The sequence below is a fragment of the Syngnathus floridae genome, chromosome 16, assembly GCF_059516105.1.
Source record: "Syngnathus floridae isolate MCC-2025c chromosome 16, RoL_Sflo_1.0, whole genome shotgun sequence".
Lineage (NCBI taxonomy): Eukaryota > Metazoa > Chordata > Actinopteri > Syngnathiformes > Syngnathidae > Syngnathus > Syngnathus floridae.
This window is the reverse complement of record NC_142428.1, coordinates 843,619-864,185: the sequence shown is the minus strand read 5'-3', so window position 1 is coordinate 864,185 and position 20,567 is coordinate 843,619. Positions and strand designations below refer to the sequence as shown.

Below are 20,567 nucleotides of genomic sequence, written 5' to 3'. Positions count from 1 at the left end.
CAGCGGACAACCAAGACTCGACGTGCAATATGTTTCTAACCCTGGTTCAAATCTTAGCTCTTCCTGTGGCTGTTTGTTTTCCACATGGTTCCATGGACTTTCACAATATTGTGACCAAAACTAACATATTATGTGTTAATTGTTGCACTACTATTTGTGAGGTGTCAGTTAGTGAAACACTTTGAGATTTTTCAGTGATTTGAATCAACTTTTTTTCTACTCCCATTCAAAATAAGTTAAATTAGTTCACCGAGGTTTTTCTTTAGCATTAGTAGCTGTACATCAAGTTCAGAACGTAATGCTTTTGTCAGCTCAATTTGATTGAAGTGGTTAATGGCTATATTTCAGGCTTAAACTTTGCCATTTGACAGCATCATCCTTTAGTTTAGCTGCTACTCGCCATGCAAGCGGCAAGGCCAGAGAGGGAGGACAAGGAGGAGAAAGAGGAGGAGAAAGAGGTGGTCGTGGTGCCGGGGTGCTGTTTGGAACCCAATGACTGCAGCATAATTAAAGATGGCGGACTCGGAGGAATTTAGACTCAAGCGATTAATGGTAAGCAAATAGCACTTGGTATGCAAATACATGCGGACATTAAACAGCAGCTCAATGTTTATGCTGCGTCCGACCACAGTGTCATAAGCGGTCATTGGTAGTTTTCTCACAGCACAGCGGATACGGGTGCTTAGGCTAAAGCTAGTTAGCTTGCAACTGTGTGACGCTAGCACGCTGTTGTTTTAGCCGTGATGCGAGTTCTGCCTTCAATATCACTGGCTGCAAATTTGCCATCTTCTATAAGACTACAGCAATCCAAACACAACATGGTGCTCTTGACAATGTTGTTGTCCACTAATGTAGTGTTTTCACGGTGTTCCCCCGCCCCCACAAGCCATTCACAAGGGGGCTTGCAACACGACACAGTTATGCGTTCGAATATCTTGCTTCGTCTGTCGATTGATTCTATTTTATATTGCAAAGCAGCATTTCAATTCTCACAAAGCTACGGGTTAAACATCCTACTGTCAAGGAAGAGACAACGCGAGGCCTGCAATCGTAACAATTCATTCTAGTGGCTATTTAACCGCTATGTCTCAATTTCCCCCTTTCTATTGTGCTGTCATGAAATTCATATGCATTTTTGGTTCATTTCATACGTTATGTGTTACTCTAGTAAAAAAAAAAAAGTGTCTTGTGCCCAAATATTGGCTCTCACTTTGCTTGTTTGATTGCCGGTGTAATGCATGAGTAACTTTTATGTTAAAGCATGGATTTTGATCATTGAAAACAATATCCATATCGAAATTTTTACCTCAAATACCTTGTCGTGCCTGAGTTGGCTGAGGAACACTCTTCTGAAATGCCAAAGAAACAAATAGTGCAGACAAATACATATAGCAGTCCGCAGATACTTTCCCCGCTTAATAATGGTTGGCCGTTCACATATTCACTGATTATTTTGTAGTTGATGGTAAGGTGATTACAGTGGAGTAAACTTTGACTAATTGATGACATTGTTTTAATACTATTTCCTTTTTGAATTTCCAGCTCAGCACATCCATCCATTGAGCATGATGCATAACTCGCCTTTTCCTGTTCTCCTCAGCATGAGCAGCAGCAATCCAGAGTGTTTGACCAGGTGATGGGCTTGGGAGACTTTGCTGATTCCTCTCAAGGCTCCAACACCTCTTCTAAGAGCCCCGGTCTGGAGGAGACAAAGGCCATGGATGAAGTTTCAGGAATAGAGGAGGATCAACATCTAGATGAGGACAACAGCAACAGCAGCAGTCGGCAAGATGAAAAGATGGATGAGGGGGAGGAGGAGTCGTTATCTTCTCGCATTGCTTCCCCCGTCACTGAGCAGTGCTCCTCATTCACCGTGGGGCCCAGTGAAGGAGGAGGAAGAGGCGAGGCAGCATTTGATGATGCGTTGGACGGGCTTCCTTCATTTGGTCCTGAAGAAGAAGAGGAGGAGGACGAGGATTGGCACTTTGCTCTGCCGGCAGAGACACTGCAGGATGGCGACTGTGGCAAAGCCAAATGCAAAAACAATCAATCGAGACCGCAACAGAGCAAAATCCAAGACCGTCCCAGAGAAGATCTGGACGAGGAGCAAGAGAGGGAAGCCACAAGTGGCTCTGCAAGCACGTCCCACTCATCCAAGGACAACACACCTGAAAGCAGCCAAGGTATGTCAAAGTTTATTTTTGTTGAAATGATTTCTTTTTGGGAAAACTGCTGACTTGATATTTTTATCAGATGCAACAATTGTGAATCAGCTAGAGAAAACACAAGACAGTCGGCAAGGAGAGGTGGGTCATGTTCAAATTGATAGGAACTCTTCTCCAACAATGACTTTCCAAATCCTTTGTGCATGTGTCAGCGGTTTGAGCATCCTCCCGTGGAGGCCCGCAACCCTCCGATGTCTCCCAATATCACCATAAAAGATGAGCCAGTTGACGAGGGATACAATGCTGCCGTATTGCCTCAGAGCACCATCAGACACGTCAAAGAAGAACTAGACCATCAGGAGGTAAGTGCCGGCACAGAACAATTATTATTATGAACAAATGTGACCTCTGACTTCAATTCTATTTGTATTTTTCAGGAAGAACTTCGAATTAGCTCTGTTTACTCTGTTGGCGGAGGTAACACGCTTGTGCCCCCTGTTGGTGAGTGTTTCTCACGATGCATATTTTGGAGTGGAGCAAAATTGGCACATTTTTCATATACTTGCGCATGAGCGAGCAGTATCACATAAAGCTTTCCGTTAATTTAAAGGAAGACGTTTTTTCCTCTTTTTTGCAGCCCATCAAGTGACAGCGCCCGCTCCCCCCCAAACGACCCTTTTTATTCCAGGGAGAGGCGCTGTTCTCCAAGCAGTGACTCCCCTTTCTGTCCGACCTCCGACCGCAATTCAGACTTCCCTTTCGTCCCTGTCGCCGATATCGCTTCGACCCCCTGTGCCAACCATTCCCGGCAGTGTTCGCTGCAGTGGCTGCTTTAAGGTGCGGCCATTACACCCTGGCTGCTCTTCTGGCCACTCACACTAAAGAAAGAAAAAAATCAAACCACCAACATATTTTGTTTCTCTGTTGAACATGTTTAGGTTCTGCTAAAAGGTCAAACAGCATTCCAAAGAAAAGGTTCAACACAGCTCTTCTGCTCCACTGTCTGTCTGACAGGACATCTTCCCGCAACAAGCAAGAACCAATTATGTTCTTTATGCAACTGGTATGTACATCGTGGTGACCGCAAAATTAAAAGAAAAAATACCCGCTTGCCTCGTACATCATTTACAAATGCCATATGAAGCAGCAATCACAATGTGTGTCAAGAGCAAGCATTTTCCTACTCTTGTACTCTGATCAAACTCTTTCTTTCTTCTCATCTTTTTGCAGTGAGATTCTTCGGGTTCGGGACACAATAACAATTCCAGCTGATGACAACACCTACTTGCACTTTTGCGGCCAACACTGTTTATCAATCTTTCGACACAGGACCAAAAAAAATGAAAAGGCCCCTGAAAAAGTGGTCGAAAAACGGCCAGAGAAGAAGATTGACAAGCCACAGGAGAAGTCAGAAAATGTTCTTTGTAGTGTCTGCAGAATCCCCAATCGGGTAATCCCATGATATTTTATTGCAGCTGTTGATGTGTCTTTTTGTCTTCACATGATTGCTACATGTTTTTCAATGATTATCGCCGGCAGATCGAGCATGAAGTCAGCCACCAAGGCCGTCTGCACAAACTGTGCAGTGATGCTTGTTTTGTAACATGGCGCAAGATGCGACAGTTAGCCATGAACTGCTGTGAAGGCTGTGGGCTGTATTGTAATAGTAGTTCCGACTCCTATCATACGCTAACAATCGAAAAATCCGAGCTCAACTTTTGTGGTCCCACCTGCATTGGCACTTACAAACAGGTAGATATGCATTTTCCGAAAAGGACACGTGGCACATGAATATTTGTAAAGTGATAAGTTGGGGGCTTTTTTCTTCCTCCTCCCCAAACAGTCTTGCCGAAAGACAATTGAGTGCGCCAGATGTCAAAAGTCGGCAATGGTGTCGGTCACCATCATGGAGCGAGACGATAGGGGAAAAGTTCAACTTTACTGTTCACCCATTTGTGTGCAAATGAGCCGACCACAGCTGCACACGCTAACCGGTAGGTAGGATGGCCAAAAAAAAAACCCAACACCAATTCCAGCCAAAAATGAGTATTTAATTGTCACGTGTCCATTCCACAGGGGCTCCATTCCCATGCTGTCTGTGCAAGAATGTAGCTGTTCCTCAATACCACCTGGCAATGGTGGATGGCACCATAAGGAACTTTTGCTCCTATGAATGCGTTTCTACTTTCAGGGTAAGCGTGGTGCAAGAATTACATCAGAGTACTAACTACGGGTGACAACATTTTTGACGTCTTTCAATAGAGAGCAGGACATACTGGATCAGATTTGATCAATGAAAAATCGTCTCCAAGGGATGCCTCGCGACTCGGGTCGTCTTCCGGAGCCAGCTCTGTTCCTCCCATTCCTCAGGACTACCCATCTCCAGCCCCCTATCCAAGCCACCATGGAAGTAACAGCTCAGTGCCCCCTTTGGTTCCTCCATCGCTAGGATTGACCTCAAGTGCGCCAGGGCAAGGCCACCCCCGAACGCCCGCCGCTCATTCTCTAAAAGCAGCTGAGGGTGGAGCCAGCGATAGCCCCAAAGTCACCTGCCACCAGTGCACTAAACAGTTCGCCACCAAGCCACTGCTTTTTGGCCACCAAGTAAGTAAGACAAGAGCTCTTTCTTTAACCTTTTCATCATTTGAACACCAGAATTATTTCATAATCTTCCCTTTTTTTTTTTTTTTCTTCCTCCTCAGGATCAGATTTCTGTCTTCTGCTCTATGATATGTTGTGATGTGTATAAAACACAAAACAATATCCTGGTCATGTGTGAAGTTTGTAGGAGGGACAAAGTGCCCTTTGACACCATGCACTACAACGGGAAAGACATTTTCTTTTGCAGCAAACGTGAGTCGGCTTTCGTTCTTCCCAATTTGAGAAAGCAAGCTCCATTCAGGCCACAATGTCACAGATGATACAAGAGCAATTGCGTTGCTTCTGACCTTTCCCCCACCTATTCTCTTTCAGACTGTAAACAAAACTTCAAAATGTGCATCACATCGCGTAACAAGGACCCGCCCTGCCGTCCCTGCAGCTATTGCTATGGCATTAGCCAAAAGATGTTGCATAGTCACTATGGAGGCAAGCTGGAAGAGTTCTGCAAACCCCTCTGCATGTCCCAGTACACCGTTCTCTACTATGGGGTAAGGAGAATTTAGTCATGAAAAGAAATCGTCTTAGCCTAACTGATCACTGTGACTTGACTTGGTTGCTCGCACAGATGGGTCGATGCGACAGTTGTCAGAAGCAGGGCTACTTAAACGAGAAGCTGCAGTACATGGGTTCGGTTCGGAACTTCTGCAACCTGACCTGCTTACTCCAATACTGCTTCCTGAATTTTCAATCCACCCAGCACGCTACCAGTAACGGTACTGGACCAGAGCCACCTCATGGTAAGATAGAAGTTCTTTTCTTTTCTTTTTTTTTTTATAGTCTATATATTTTTTTGTTTTTGCCCCATCCATCCGGGGGGAAAAAAAAATCCTAAATGTACCTTGCACAGATGGTGTTCCGATTGTGATGAATGATTTAAAATGTTCAATTTTTTCAGCTCCAGCCCAGCCTCATCACTCCTCAAAAGCCAACCCAATCATAGCTGATGTGGTGTCACTCGCAAACGGCTCTGCAACTCAGCCCAGTGTGCCGGCGTCGGATGTTGCGCTGACTGGTTCGTTTTTGAAAAACGAAGCAAAACTTCTTTTATTAAATGTTCACATTGTGAATCTGTTTTTCTTCTTTTTCTCCTATTAAAGGAGGCTTTCCAACCTCTGGTGTCGATGGCAAGATTCTTGGTCATGTAAGTATTGTATCGTCTTCAGAAACAAGTACAAGTTCAAATACAAGAAAAACACTACAAATGTTTGTTTTTGCTGCTTTTTTTTTTTTTTTTTTTGCAGGCCAGTACTCAAACGGACACCATGCACGGGCCCCCATCCTGCCGACGTCAAATGAAGAACAAGTCAGTTCTTTGCCGGCCATTCACAATGGATCAAGAGAGCTTATGTCTGCTTCTTCAGCCGTCCACTGATTCTTCAGGTAAATTCAGAATAATGTTTGGAGAAAAAAATTCAAGGAACGGAAATTGTTTTGGTGGAATTCCAAGCTAATCACAGCTCCCTCTCTCCAAGCAGATGACATCACATCAAATGACTGTGAAAACGCTGTTAAAAAGATGAAGAAGGACCAGGAAATAGGTGAGTGGTTCACACAGATATTAGCTATATAGCTGCAGGTACACAAATGGCACATGATTGGATCATTTCTTTCTATATGTAACTGTATAGAAGCACTCTACAGTCATTACCAGTTCAGACTATTCAGCAACAAACTGGTAAGTTGGTGGCAATGTGATTGTTTGATTTTGGAGGAATTTAATTGTTGCAAATAAGATTTTCCGTCTAATACGATAACACCGAGGAATTTGCATTTTGTATATGCCACACAGAGGTAGCAAAAGTATTCATATAGGCTGATATGAGTCATTATCATTACCGATGTAATATTTTCATGCCTTCTTTTCACCCTTGTCCAGCGCCATCACCACCCTCATCAAACTGCTCCACAGAGGAGGACAAAGTGAAGATGCTCATGGTGCCAGTTCCTGTGCCGGTCTTCATCCCAGTGCCTATGAACATGTATTCCCAGCACACGCCTGTTCCAATGCCTTTGCCGATAACGGTACGTTCCACATCGTAACATTTGAATGCACAATTTGAAATCTTCTCAAGTGTTTTTTTTTTCTTTTCTTTCTCCCTCCTCCTTCCTTCTAGCTTCCCGTCCCCATCGTTATCCCACCACAGAGTAAAGAAGTGACAGATGCGGCCATCCAGTCGAATCCTTGGAACGAAGATGAAAAGCAGGATCATGTCGAGGTCTCCGTGGAACAGGAAGTGGTATTCCCCGTTGTTGTACCGCCACTAAGCAAAGCTATGAAAGATGCAGCTGTCCAGTCAGATCCTTTGAAACGACAAACTGAAGAGCAGAATCAGGCTAAGATGGCATCACAAATCAAAGATGTCAAAGATGTCGCTGTCCAGTCAGAGCCAATGCTGGTTGCACAAGTTCCCTTGCCCGTTGTGCCACCACTGAGTAAAGATGTTCAAGATGCAGCTGTCCAATCCAAACTTTTCAATTTGAAAAAGCAAAATGATTTGGAGCACTCCAAAGAAGATCAAATCCCATCCGAGGTCCCTGCACCCATTTTTGCGCCTCCGCTGAGCAAACATGCAATCACCGATGACGTCCAATCAGATCGTGTGGATGTGGAGACAGCAGCTGCCGCCGTCCAGTCTGACTCTTCGGATGTGGAGACAGCAGCTGCCGCCGTCCAGTCGGACTCTTCGGATGTGGAGACAGCAGCTGCCGCCGTCCAATCAAAGCCTTTGGATGAGGAGAAGGCTCAAACTGTCCAGTCAGATCATTTGACTGTGGAGACAGCTGCCACTGTCCAATCAAATCCTTTAAATGTGGAGACAGCCGCTCCCGTCCAATCGGATCCTTCGGATGCGGAAGGCGGAACAAAGATGGATTTAGAAAGTGCAACATCAGATGTCGTCGCAGCACCAGTCCAGCAACTTGAGGAGAGTCCAAACACAGCACAAAGCAACATTTCTCCTCCGGTGACTTTGGCTAGCAAAACGGAGCCAATTCGTACCTTGCGTAAAGGCAGGCCAAAGTCCAAAGCGACAACGACGTGTGAGCAGCAAGAAAGTGACACTGCTGAACAACAGCCTCCCTCCTCTCCCATGACCGATTTGGAGTTTGACTTCCCAGCGGGTGAGATGTGAACGAAACCTCCCAAGTTGAACGCCTCTGATAATATGTGCCAGTGTGTGATTGACCAAGAAGAATGTTTCAATATTGCCAATATATTTTTGCTTTGTGTTGCTTTTAAGAAACGTATGATCAGAAGTCGTCGACCCCTCAGCGGGGTGTGAAGAGGCCCCGAGAAGGTTACACTGGTCGGAAACGGGTAAGACGGCACCACTTGAGAACTTGCTTTTTCCTTTGAATTGCCGCCAGCGTTTGCGTTGATGCAGGGTCGCAGGCGAACGACCCCGTTAGATGGCAGCGCCGTCGCGGCTCCTGTCAACTTCAACTTGAACTACATGTACGGCGTTAAAGCATGGAGGAGCTGGGTGCTGCAGCACAACACGCATTCCAGAAGATGTGAGTCAGCGTAGCGACGTTGTCGTCTCGCTTTTACTGGATCAATGTCATCATTTTGCTTCCTTCCTTCCTTCCTTCCGCCGCTTGCAGCCAATCCCGTGATTGTTAAAGAGGACATTCTTCAGTGCGATTCGGCCGAGCTGAGCTACGCCTTGTCTTGTTTTATCAAAGAAGTGCGTAGGCCCAACGGCGAGTTCTACAGCCCTGACAGCATTTTCTACCTCTGCCTGGGGATACAGCAGGTACGCGTCTCTTCTTTGATTGTCCTTCGAGTCATCCATCCTGACCCTGAGTCTTCTTTGCTATGGTTTCCCTCAGTATTTATTCATCAAAGGCCGCATTGAGAATATTTTCACCGATGAGCTATACAGTCAGTTTGCTATGGAGATCTCCGGGATGCTGCGACTCTGGAAGCCTAAACAGCTGCCCAACGGTACGTTGTACACCTTATCGGTCAGGCTCCAGTCACTTGATGCAATGTGGTCATTGCGCTCTGCCCCTCCCTCCAGGTAGCCCCGTGTCCTCTCGAGTCGAGGAGTCCTTCCTGTGGGAGTGTAAGCAGCTGGGCGCTTACTCCCCCATCGTGTTGCTCAACACGCTTCTCTTCTTCTACACCAAGAACTTCCACTTCACCACGTTGGCACAGCACCAAAGCCTCTCATTTTCCAACTTCAGTTTGCACACCAAACCCTGCAGTCGAGCGGGCAAAGTCCTCTACCTCAAATACCGGCGAAGCGGTGCTGCTGCTGCCGCTGCTGCCGCCGCTGCCGCTGCCGCCGCTGCTGCTGCTGCTGCTACTTCCAGCCGTGCAGAGACAGCGGGTGTGTGGAACACGTCCGCATCTCCGCCGCCATGATACTGAACATACTGATTGCCAATTTCATTCTAAAATGAACGCATCGCCGCCCTCAAATGTGTTGTTGAGACACATTGAAGTTAATGTTCCTGATTTTTGTTTTTAGAGCGAATGAAGAAAAGGCAAGAAAAGGAGGATGGGGACATAGAGATGGTAGAAAATGTTACCAATCCTCTGCACTGTCCTGTCAGACTCTATGAGTTCTATCTCTCCAGATGGTAAGACACGCGCATAAAAATGTAAACATTCATCATTATATTTAACGAGATAAATAAAGTGAAGACACCTTTTCGAATCGGTCCATTTTTCAATTCGATATGTGAGCGCTTTTGTTCCAGGTGCGACCAAAGCTCAATGTCTCTTTCTCTGTTTGAAGCCCACCAACAGCATTGAAGAGGACTGACATGTTTTACCTCCAGCCTGAACGCAACGTCCACACACACAGGTCAGAAACTGCAACCAGGTCGGCATCACAATTTAGATTTGCTTCTCGCTTACCTTCCTTGTGACAAATATTAGTTGAAGAGAAAAAAAAAAAATCCACTTATGATGATTTTCCCTCTATTTAGTGCATGCACCTCATAATTCTTCCCAGCACACTTTGGTGTGGTTTTCTTTCACTTTAAAATGTATCCCACTGTATTTTTATGATGTCAAATGAAATGCACATTGATCTGATGTCATTGTTTCCCTCTCCTGGCCTTCTTTTGTTTGCCCGCAGTTCCTACTGGTATACTTCTCACGCACTACATCACACAATTCTGCAGAGCATGCTCACTCGCATCTTGGCGGTCAAAGAAGTTCAGCGGTAACAGGAGCCAACGGCATCGCAGTTTACACTTTTTGGAACGGGACTGTGTTTTCACAGCATAGCATAGTAGGCACAGCACACATGCGGCGAGCACATGCCAGATGTTGGCTTGGTGTGAAGAAGCGGGCCATGGTGCTTTCAAGGACACAATGGACATCTGTCACAAAGATGAGCTCTTTGTTCATTGGATGCCTGCTTCCTCCGACAAACGCTCCTTCCTCCAGTTTGCTCCTGTTTCAAATAAAAAGGGAGTGTCCCGGACTATTTGAGTTCTCCTTTTATTCCATCCATCCCTGTCAAGACTTTCATCGTCAGATCCAATGGTGGATTCTTTCCTTTGATTCTGCAAAGCTGTGCAGCGTGTCTGTCATGCATCACAGTGTGCCAGAGAGCTGCTGCTGCTGCTGCTGCTGTACTGGCCTTCTTTCTCCCCAAGACCATCACCACCATTTTGTTTGGCAACATGGACAGGTGACAATGGATGACATCATAGAATAGTATGGGTTATGGGTTTTTTGGGGGAAAATGAGAACATTCAAATATGGTGATGTCATCAGCTGCATGTTGAATGCTAGAGGAAAAGTGCCTCATCTCTGATGAGTGCCTCATCTGATATATTCCCCATCATTCTTAGTCCCTTTTGTGGCGGCCTTATGTAGTGTCATATCCCCACATGAATTCTTTGCAGCCATGAATTCTGCCTAATTTCTCTCTCGTCTTTTTTCGTGCTCCACCTTGTACCCCGTACGCATCCATTCCTCTTTTCATGTTTTTTTTTCTTTTTCTGGGGTTTAACTCACATTCATGTGACTTTGCACTCTTATTTAAAGAGTTGCATTTTTTTTTAAAGTGCTTCTGTGTCATGGTGTAGTTTTAAGAAAATTTAAGTTGTCAAATACATGAGCTTTTTTGAGCGGCTGCCAAAAAGTAAAAAATCTGATTTGTACTTATTGATATTCTGCACATTGTCAGGTGACCAATAAACTTTTATTAAAAAAAAAACCCTTATGACTAATTATCAAACATGTCAGCAGTCTTCTGCAACATGACATGGAAACAGTAAAGCAGTGTGGGGAAAAAAGTGCACACAGGACTGTTGCCATGACTTTATTTCGGTTTTGTCTCAACAGTTTCACAACTGTGCTAAAGAAAGAAAGCAAAACATCAACACCAGATGTCACAGAATGCTTTGCCTGAGAGAAAAAATGCTTGTCAGTGCTTCTACTTCTGGATGGGCATCAAGTCATCAATACTTTCTTCCATCTCAAGCCTCTTCTCCATCTCCACCAGAACTTTTACGCCGTCAACTACCATCTGCACGAGCTGCACCTCAGTGAAACCCATTCTGTCAGTGTTGGAGATGTCAAAGATTCCATTATCTGCCTCGGTGTTCACCCCGCCTGGAAAAAATTAGGACAATTTTATGGCCTGACGGGAAGCAGCAGCAGCAGCATTATTTTGACCAAAGCAAGCAAGCAAGGAAGGCACTTTACCAGTTGCACGTTTCTCGAGCCTCAGCCGCTTAAGAACTTCTTCGAACTCAGGGCGTTTGTTCAGGTTTGGCAGCTTGACAATCACACCGGCACGGAGGCTAGTGCCCAGGTTGGATGGGCAGGTCGAGATGAAGCCCAAGTGGTCATTCCACATGAATCCAAGCTCTTTCTCCTTGAGTTTAGACTCAAACTAAAAAGGAGCAGTACAATGAGATCACGGTCAACACCTTGTTATGTCTGAAAGCTCGGTCTGGAGATCCAACCTCTTGAATTCCCCTGCAGAAGCGACTAAAGGCTTCCTTCATGTTGCCACCTTTCTCAACGGAAATCACTTTGAGATGCTCCTCTTCGTTCACCCACACCAAGAAGGTATCGGCTTCATTGTGCCTTTCAAGAGATGGTATGAATTTGTCATGAATGTTCCATTTCCGAGGAAAACGTGCAGCTTTGTCTTACCAGACGCCTCTGCCGTCAGGCCAGTCACGGGCAATCCCCGAGGCAACCAGCTGAGGACACACTGGTTTGGGAAACAGCAAGTGCTTATCTATCATTTCCTGCTGCTCATCTTCTGAAAGGGTCTTCAGTGGCACGTAGCTCCCCTTCAGGTCTCCGCTCAGCGATCCTAGAACTGCGCAGCAAGCAACGTTTGCTACACCCCTTCAACTGCGCAGCCGAAGAAAAGCATTACCTTCGGTGAAGAGCTGCCTGAGAAGACGTCTTTCTCCACGAGTGCAATGTGGCGGCAAGCAGAAGCTGCGAATGTTGCGACTGGCTCGGACGCGGGAAATCAGAACATAGTTGGGGTCGAGGTCGTCGCCCCCCTTAGAGGTAAAAGACACAAATTGTCACGACACTACACTTCCGTAGACGAGCTATTAGAAAAGAACTGCGCTGTACCGCAAGGCTGTCTGGGTTGAATTCACTCTTGTGCATGTCTGTTGTCTTGTAACCATGTTTATCCTCAATGACAAGGTCAAAGAGTTCTTTGAAAACCTCGTAGGACTCCTCGTCACCGGCCACGCAGCCCGTAGTCATACTGAACGGGTTACCTGCAATTGGCAATATTGTCACCAAATCGGACCCGACCAAACATTAGGGCTCAAGGCTCGACTTACTCTACCTGGATTATCTACACCTGTCTGGATGACCCGGTCGATGGTGAAGCCATAAGGAGTTTTCCGCTCACTCAGTGTTTTGTACAGGTCCAGTGTTAAGAACTTGGCCATGTAGTTGTTGTGCATCGTGAGATCTGGAAAGTCCTTCTCGGGCGAATGCTTCTTCAACCGAAGTTTGCCAGGCATCAGGTTGTTGATGGAGCCACCCTTTTCCAGCTTCTTCTCCATCTCCACCAGCAACTTAACGCCATCGATCACAATTTGGACAAGCTGCACCTCAGAGAAGCCCAGTCTGTCGGCGTTTGAGATGTCAAAGACTCCACCCACGGCAGCTGTGTCCACACCACCTGAGAGACCAATATCTCAGCATACGTCCAGGAAAGCAAACAGCGTAAGATTTGGTGTACCTGTTCCACGTTTTTGGAGCCTCAGCTTCTTGAGAATCTCCTCAAACTTAGGGTGCTTGCTCATGTTTGGAAGCTTGACGTGCACACCGGCACGCAGACCGGTGCCCAGGTTGGAAGGGCAGGTCAAGATGTAGCCAAGGTGATCGTTCCACATGAATGCCTCACCTTTCTCCTTGATCACAGCCTCGAGCTAAATAGGACCGAGTTGATTGGGTTATCGTGATGTCGTGCGGCCACCTCCCTCTGTTAACCATCTACAAACCTCTCTGAGTCCGGTGCAAAAGCGAGTGAACACGTCCTTCATGTTGCCACCCTTCTCCATGGAAATCACGCGCAGATGGTCTTCCTCATTCACCCACACCAGGAATGTTTTGTTGTCGTTGTGCCTTTTGAAGGAGACATTCATTGGTTTATCCTTGGAAATCTTGCCAACTTGGGACGACAAGAGGCTCTTTCTTACCAGATGCCTCTGCCGTCAGGCCAGTCACGGGCCATTCCGGAGGCAACCAGCAGGGGAGACACTGGCTTGTCAAACAGGAAGTGGTCATCGATGAGCTGCTGCTGCTGCTCCTCAGTCATGCTCTTCAAGGCGTAGTATTTCCCTTGAAATTCTCCAGTTAGTGTGTCGAGAGCTGCAGAAAAAGCACCAAAACCAAAGAAGATTTAGTTCTGATGTCCACCGCAGTACCTAAATGGCAGGCAGTTTCCACCGGCTCATACCTCCAATGAAAAGCTTCTCCAGAGCACGTCTTTCTCCACGGCTGCAGAGCGGCGGCAGGCAGAAGCCACGGATGCTGCGGCCTGTTCGGACCCGGCAGCTCAGAACATATTTGGAGTCGAGGTCTTTGCCCCCCTGGATGGAAAGGCAAGAATAGACTAAGGTTTGTTGCAATCCAAATGAAACGTCAATATCCAGTTCAAATGCTACTCTACCCTCAGGTGGTCCGGATTAAGGTCAGTCTTATGCATGTCTGTTGGTTTGTATCCTCCATGTCTGGCTTGAATCACAAGGTCCATCAAGCCTCTGAAGACATTGTATGACTCCTCATCTCCGGCCACACAGCCCACGGTCTTGATAAAGGGGTGACCTACGCACATTTCAGAGAGAAGACGTGGCGGCACGGGGACAGAAAAGTCCGAAAGCTGAATTCTCTCGTCTACCTGGATTATCCACGCCTGTCTGAATAACATCATCGATGGTGAAGCCATTGGGGGTGCAACGTTGCCTCAGCGTCTTGTACATTTCAAGGGTTAAGAACTTGGCAATGTGGTTGTTGTGCTGACTGAGATCTGGGAACTCATCCTTTGAAGAAAAGACAGTCATCTGAAGGTCAGCTGGCATGAGGTCATCGATGGGCTCCTCCTTCTCTAGCCTCTTCTCCATTTCCACGAGCAGCTTGATGCCATCGACCACTATCTGGACCAGCTGCACTTCAGAGAAACCCAGCCTGTCTGCATTGGAGATGTCAAAGACCCCATCCACAGCATCTGTATCCACACCACCTGATGAACACAAGTGATGTATTCAACATCAAAATGGTGCTCCAAAAATCAAATTTGACCAGAAGGTTACTACACGTACCAGTTCCACGTTTCTGGAGTCTCAACCTTCGAAGAACCTCCTCAAACTCAGGATGCTTGCTCATGTTTGGTAGCTTCACATGTACGCCAGCACGAAGACCAGTGCCCAGGTTGGACGGGCACGTCAGGATGTAGCCAAGGTGCTCGTCCCGCATAAATGCTTCACCTTTCTGCTTGATGGACGACTCGATCTTAAAACGGATGGTAAAAACAGGTGATGAGAAGAAGCAGAAATGCTTGAAACATTTGACTCCTGAATGTCTCAAAACCTCTTTGAGTCCGCTGCAGAAGCGAGTGAACACTTCCTTCAAGTTGCTGTCTTTCTGCATGGAGATGACTCGCAAATGGTCCTCCTCGTTCACCCACACCAAGAATGTCTTGCTGTCATTGTGCCTTGAAAGGAAAAATATTCTCAGCTCAAATGCGCCCCCCCCCCCACAGATGCTGCTGCATCTTACCAGATGCCTCTGCCGTCAGGCCAGTCACGGGCCATCCCTGAGGCCAGCAGGAGAGGGGACACTGGCTTGTCAAACAGCAAGTGGTCATTGATGAGCTGCTGCTGCTCCTCCTCAGTCATGTTCTTCAAGGCGTAGTATTTTCCCTGAAGGTCGCCACTCAGAGAGTCCAGTGCTGTGTTTGGAAGAAAAGTCACTATTAATGTCCAATTCTGGTTGCTTCTGGTCGCTGTTGTTTACCTTCGACAGAAAGCTTCTCAATAGCACGCCTCTCTCCACGGCTACACAGCGGCGGCAAGCAGAAGCCACGGATGCTGCGGCCGGTTCGTACTCGGGCGCTCAGAACGTACTCTGGGTCCAAATCATCACCTCCCTGAAGCATCACACAAGACGTTTGTTTCTCTGCGGTCCAAATGCTAGCGCCAAATGTCAAGGTGAAAAAGTGCTCGACCTTCAGATTGTCTGGGTTGAGATCAGTCTTGTGATTGTCTTTGGCTTTGAAACCTCGATGTCTGTCTTCAATCACGAGATCCAGCAAGTCTCTGAAGACCACATATGACTCTTCATCTCCGGCCACACACCCAACGGTCATGATGAAGGGATGGCCTGCAGTCAGATACGTCAACTTAGACAAACAACTCCAAAATCCTAGTCAAATTGGCTGCCAGGATGAGTTACTGTACCTGGATTATCAACGCCTGTCTGGATGACATCATCAATGGTGAAGCCATTGGGCGTTGTACGATCCTTCAGCTTCTTATACATCTCCAAAGTTAGTATTTTGGCCATGTGGTTATTGTGCTTACTGAGATCCGGAAACTCGTCCGTAGCCGTCAGTCCCTTCAGCTGGACGCCGCTAGGCATGAGATCATCAATCTGCTCGTCCATTGCCAGCCTCTTTTCCATTTCGATCAGCACCCTGATCCCGTCCACCACCATCTGGACGAGTTTCACCTCGGAGTAACCCAGTCTGTCCTTGTTGGAGATGTCAAAGACTCCGTCCACAACAGCCGAGTCCCCGCCACCTGCTGAACAAATGAGGTAGAGATCTTGGTGAACTTAGCGTCTTTACTGTTGAAATCAAATCCAACAGGTGGTGCAATTGACCTGTTCCGCGTTTCTGCAGCCTCATTCTCTTCAGAACCTCATCAAAATCCGGGTGCTTGCTCAGGTTCGGCAGCTTCACGTGAACACTGGCACGCAGACCAGTTCCCAAGTTGGACGGACAAGTGGTGATGTAGCCGTGGTGCTCGTTCCACATAAACACATAGCCTTTCTTCTTGAACAAGGATTCCATCTAAACACCATCAGGTCACATCCATCAAATATCAAGTCACTTGAATGCAAAGAAATATTTCATATCTCAATCAACTAGAAACCTCTGCAAGTCCAAGACAGAAGCGAGTGAACACTTCCTTCATGTTGCCGCCTTTTTGCATGGAGATCACCCTCAGATGGTCCTTCTCGTTCACCCACACCAGGAATGTCTTGAATTCGTTATACCTTCAATTGCAAATATCACATCAATGTCGACACATTCTTTTCAGATGGTACAAACGATTCCAAATCAATCAAATGTATCATCACCAGATGCCTCTGCCTTCAGGCCAATCACGAGCCATCCCGGCGGCCAGGAGCAGAGGAGACGTGGGCTTTTCGAACAAGAAGTGGTCGTAAATCATCTGCTGCTGTTCAGCCTCCATCATGTCCTTTAAAGGGTAGTATTTCCCCTGTAGGTCTCCAGTCAGTGACTCCAGAACTGCAAGTGCGCCAGAGAATTATTTGACACGTTTCCACGCCGATGAGTGGGTGGGATTTGACCAAGCTCTCTCTGTCATTACCTTGAGAAGAGAGCTTCTCCACAGCACGTCTCTCTCCTCGGCTGCAATTGGGTAGCAGGCAGAAGCCACGGATGCTGCGCCCGGTGCGGATACGGGAGCTCAGAACGTAGTTGGGGTCCAGGTCCTCACCTCCCTACAACAAGTCATTGAGAAGGTGATCAGTACCGGACGTGCATCTAATCAAGGCCTTTACCTTTAATTTCTCTGGGATGAGTTCAGTCTTGTGCTTTTGAGTTGGTTTGTATCCATGTTTGTCCTGAATCACCAGGTCCAGCAAGTCTTTGTAGAGCTCATACGACTCCTCGTCTCCAGCCACACAGCCCACAGTCATGACAAAAGGATCACCTGCAGGTTGTGGTGTCATTGGGCAACAACGTTTTTTAACCTCTTTTCACGAATCCAGGAAGGAGACGACGTTAGGAGAGCTACCGACCGATATTGTCCACGCCGGTCTGGATGACATCGTCTATGGTGTAGTCGTTGGATGTAGTTCGCTCCCTCAGTTTTTGGTACATTTCCAGGGTTAAGTGTTTGGCCATGTAGTTGTTGTGCCGACTGAGCTCTGGGAACTCCTCCTCAGCTGAAAGCCTCTTCCGCTCAGGCTGAGGCTTATCCTCTGGATCTTTGGACAAACTAAACAGAAAGACAGGTGTGTGAGTCCAGAACTGAAGACACTTTTTGTTTGGTTTTACCTCTTGACACTGGGCATGAGATTTTCAATGGGCTCTTGTATCTCCAGTCTCTTCTCCATCTCTACCAGCACCTTGACCCCGTCAATCACCATCTGGACCAGCTCCACCTCAGAGAAGCCCAGTCTGTCAGCATTAGAGATGTCAAAGACGCCATCCACGGCACCGGTGTCCACGCCGCCTGTTTTGACAAGTGTCTTAGTTCAAGTGCTTTGTGGTGTTTCTAGCACTTTCGCAAAAGATTGAGGGAAAAAGAACACAGAAAAGATTGGAAAAAAAAACCCCACACATACCAGTTCCACGTTTCTGGAGCCTCAGCCGCCCAAGAATTTCCTCAAAATCAGGGTGTTGGCCCAAGTTTGGAATTTTTACGTGGACACCGGCACGCAGACCGGTGCCCAGATTGGACGGGCAGGTCAGAATGTAGCCCAGGTGCTCATTCCACATGTATTCCTCCCCTTTTTCTTTGAACAAGGACTCCATCTTTAAAAAAGACACCACAGCAATTAAGTCATCATACAGCTTTTGCAAATCCATCAAAACCCTGATCATGATCACAAACAAACCTCTTTGAGTCCGGTGCAGAAACGAGTGAACACTTCCTTCATGTTGCCGCCTTTCTGCATGGAGATCACTCGTAGATGATCCTCTTCATTCACCCAAACCAGGAACGTCTTGTCGTTATTGTGCCTTTCGAGGAAAAGAAAAAGTATGAGGACCAAGTGGGCTTTCAAGTTTCACGCAGATAGATCTTAATGAACCTCCTCACCAGATGCCTCTGCCGTCAGGCCAGTCGCGAGCCATCCCTGAGGCCAGCAGCAGAGGGGACACTGGCTTGTCAAACAGCATGTGGTCATCAATCAGCTGCTGCTGCTCCTCCTCAGTCATGTTCTTCAAGGCGTAGTATTTCCCTTGAAATTCTCCAGTTAGGGAATCCAGAGCTGCCAAGAAGATCAAAAACACTCAGCTGAGCCTAATGTTTCCAACCCCATTTTATACAGAACTGAAAGTAAGGCACATCCATCATGTTGAAAAATGACACTTGAAATTCAAAATAGGAAAATGTTTCGAGCTTGACGTCATCTGTTCATTACCTTCGACTGATATCCTCTCCACAGCCCGTCTCTCTCCCCGGCTACAGTGCGGCGGCAGACAGTAACCTCGGATGCTTCGGCCTGTTCGCACGCGGCTGCTCAGAACGTAGTTGGAATCGAGGTCATCGCCCCCCTAAAGGAAGGCAGAGAAAATATTTCTCCCCCTCGTCCCTGAAATCATTCAATGGTCAATCAAATGCAGTTCGTCCAACCTTCAGGTGTTCCGGGTCCAGATCGGTCTTGTGATTGTCCGACGGTCCGTAACCTCCGTGCCTTTCCTGAATCACAAGGTCCAACAGGTCTTTGAAGACTTCGTACGACTCCTCATCTCCAGCCACGCAGCCCACCGTCATGATAAATGGGTGACCTACATTCCATTCATCAAAGTCAACGACAATGCAAAACCTCTGGCGTGGTTCAACCTTGGGGACTCCAATTGTACCTGGATTATCCACTCCTGTCTGAATGACATCATCGATGGTGAAGCCATTGGGGGTACACTTGGCCCTCAGCTGGTTGTACATGTCCATCGTTAAAAACTTGGCCATGTAGTTGTTGTGCTGACTCAAATTGGGGAAGTTATCCTTCACTAACGTCTCCATCAAATCAAGTTTGGCCATTCCATCAGAGCTGGACAAAAACAATCGGATGAAGATAGACCAAACCAAAACGACGAGCCCAACATTGATGCACGTTGTGCTGTTTTGATTTCTTGTGATATTTGACCCAATGTAGTTCGTTTACACCACCGATCAAAACTAAGTTTCGGTCTAGAAAAAAGATGAAAGCAATTTACAACATTCTGTAATTTCTCCCTATAGATGCATTTTCAATAAGATGCTCTAAAACAAGAACAGCGTCACTAATCTCAGGTTGGAATTCTTATCGCATATATAGATATTTCTGTCCAATGTGTTTTGCTTTCTAATTGAGGTGTAAAAAAATGGATGAGCACTTTGAAGAGGAGGAATACTCCAACCAAATAATCAGTGTATATGACAAGTGAATCATTTAACATTTCTCAGCGTCTAACTTACACTTGTTCAACAGTGTCTGACATGTTTCCGTCTTCTCTCAGATGCAGCACTAGTAAGAGTAATGACTGCTCAGTTTTCGGAGATACGAGAAAGGTTGCACAGGGAGCGTTGTCAAGCTGAATGTTCGAAAACGCATGCAAGTGCGTGTGTCCCAGCCTATATAGCCCCAACGTCAGCACCACGAACTGTCCACTAAACGCGACAGGCCGACGTGTGCGAGCATTCAAGGATATCGTATGGTCGACGTGCGCTTTGTGCAAAAAAACTTCTTCCATTAAGGCGTCATCTTCCTATTTGTGACGGGAGCTTTATGTAAAAGCGACGCACAATACAATGAACTTTGGTAGTCAACAATGTAATGCGTTGTATCACTGTGACTTGGTTCCACTTGTCTGACTCAAAACTCTGAACATGTAATTGTTAGAATAAAAAAATAAATGTAGTGTTATTATTATTATTATCTGAAAGGTTACGTTTGGTCACAGGCAGCATGAATCATTCTAAATTCAGCAAGGTGCCTCAGCATAGCCAGATGATGGCGCTATCGTTCTCTTCAATGTGCTAGTGGAGCTATTTCAACCTGTCAATTATGGAGGCTGAAATGTTTATGCTTGTGAAGCCTAAAAGAAAATTCATTCGACTACGAGAAATTCCATTCCAATAAAAAAAAAAAAAAACTTGCCTTTCTTTTTATTTTTGTTTTGTTCGTTTCATTTTTTCCACCCTCTCCTTTGTATTTCTATTTTGTATTTCTTGATCAACAGTTTGACTGTTTTTTTGTGTTGTATTTGTGTTGATTTCTACAAATAAATCTTATATTTGTTAAAATTGTGTTTTGTTCCAATAAAG

At 46.4% G+C, this 20,567-nt stretch overlaps 4 protein-coding genes and 1 pseudogene across 7 annotated transcripts; 1 reads left to right on the top strand and 4 right to left on the bottom strand.

The window, feature by feature from the left end:
• Nucleotides 1–236: 236 nt before the first annotated feature.
• LOC148384813 (zinc finger MYM-type protein 4-like) lies at nucleotides 237–11,008 on the top strand. 3 transcript variants are annotated; one of them, XM_088399744.1, is made up of 29 exons: nucleotides 237–552; nucleotides 1,601–2,183; nucleotides 2,254–2,306; nucleotides 2,378–2,527; nucleotides 2,603–2,666; nucleotides 2,803–3,002; nucleotides 3,104–3,228; nucleotides 3,396–3,615; nucleotides 3,705–3,917; nucleotides 4,009–4,159; nucleotides 4,242–4,357; nucleotides 4,428–4,769; nucleotides 4,868–5,018; nucleotides 5,139–5,314; nucleotides 5,392–5,563; nucleotides 5,722–5,838; nucleotides 5,924–5,967; nucleotides 6,068–6,206; nucleotides 6,302–6,364; nucleotides 6,703–6,848; nucleotides 6,941–7,946; nucleotides 8,066–8,142; nucleotides 8,210–8,339; nucleotides 8,430–8,581; nucleotides 8,658–8,772; nucleotides 8,849–9,160; nucleotides 9,302–9,413; nucleotides 9,572–9,658; nucleotides 9,917–11,008. In XM_088399744.1, exons 1-29 carry the CDS (start codon nucleotides 514–516, stop codon nucleotides 10,005–10,007), a joined length of 5,346 nt encoding a protein of 1,781 aa, XP_088255870.1. In that variant the 5' UTR covers nucleotides 237–513; the 3' UTR covers nucleotides 10,008–11,008. The 3 variants fall into 3 exon arrangements, with proteins under 3 accessions (XP_088255870.1, XP_088255872.1, XP_088255871.1); XM_088399746.1 differs by having other exon boundaries at nucleotides 1,543–2,183; XM_088399745.1 differs by having other exon boundaries at nucleotides 241–552; nucleotides 9,572–9,640.
• A 92-nt stretch (nucleotides 11,009–11,100) lies between these two features.
• Nucleotides 11,101–12,961, bottom strand: LOC148384812 (creatine kinase, testis isozyme-like). The gene is made up of 7 exons (XM_088399762.1): nucleotides 12,620–12,961; nucleotides 12,397–12,548; nucleotides 12,188–12,320; nucleotides 11,956–12,127; nucleotides 11,763–11,886; nucleotides 11,500–11,689; nucleotides 11,101–11,406 (listed from the first exon to the last, which is right to left on the bottom strand). Exons 1-7 carry the CDS (start codon nucleotides 12,840–12,842, stop codon nucleotides 11,228–11,230), a joined length of 1,173 nt encoding a protein of 390 aa, XP_088255888.1. The 5' UTR covers nucleotides 12,843–12,961; the 3' UTR covers nucleotides 11,101–11,227.
• Nucleotides 12,962–12,977: 16 nt separating this feature from the next.
• On the bottom strand, nucleotides 12,978–14,363 carry LOC148384811 (creatine kinase, testis isozyme-like). Its single transcript, XM_088401447.1, has 6 exons — nucleotides 14,183–14,363; nucleotides 13,955–14,109; nucleotides 13,742–13,874; nucleotides 13,482–13,653; nucleotides 13,284–13,407; nucleotides 12,978–13,211 (listed from the first exon to the last, which is right to left on the bottom strand). Exons 1-6 carry the CDS (start codon nucleotides 14,361–14,363, stop codon nucleotides 12,978–12,980), a joined length of 999 nt encoding a protein of 332 aa, XP_088257573.1.
• A 26-nt stretch (nucleotides 14,364–14,389) lies between these two features.
• On the bottom strand, nucleotides 14,390–17,531 carry LOC148384810 (creatine kinase, flagellar-like; annotated as a pseudogene). The gene is made up of 12 exons (XR_015863305.1): nucleotides 17,332–17,531; nucleotides 17,092–17,243; nucleotides 16,899–17,031; nucleotides 16,645–16,816; nucleotides 16,437–16,560; nucleotides 16,165–16,354; nucleotides 15,741–16,085; nucleotides 15,509–15,663; nucleotides 15,298–15,430; nucleotides 15,061–15,232; nucleotides 14,872–14,995; nucleotides 14,390–14,793 (listed from the first exon to the last, which is right to left on the bottom strand). The product of XR_015863305.1 is annotated as a creatine kinase, flagellar-like (transcript).
• Nucleotides 17,532–17,586: 55 nt separating this feature from the next.
• LOC148384809 (creatine kinase, testis isozyme-like) lies at nucleotides 17,587–19,887 on the bottom strand. Its single transcript, XM_088399756.1, has 8 exons — nucleotides 19,719–19,887; nucleotides 19,124–19,311; nucleotides 18,894–19,048; nucleotides 18,682–18,814; nucleotides 18,357–18,528; nucleotides 18,154–18,277; nucleotides 17,881–18,070; nucleotides 17,587–17,768 (listed from the first exon to the last, which is right to left on the bottom strand). The coding sequence occupies exons 1-8, from the start codon at nucleotides 19,739–19,741 to the stop codon at nucleotides 17,587–17,589; spliced, it is 1,167 nt and encodes a 388-aa protein (XP_088255882.1). The 5' UTR covers nucleotides 19,742–19,887.
• Nucleotides 19,888–20,567: the final 680 nt, after the last annotated feature.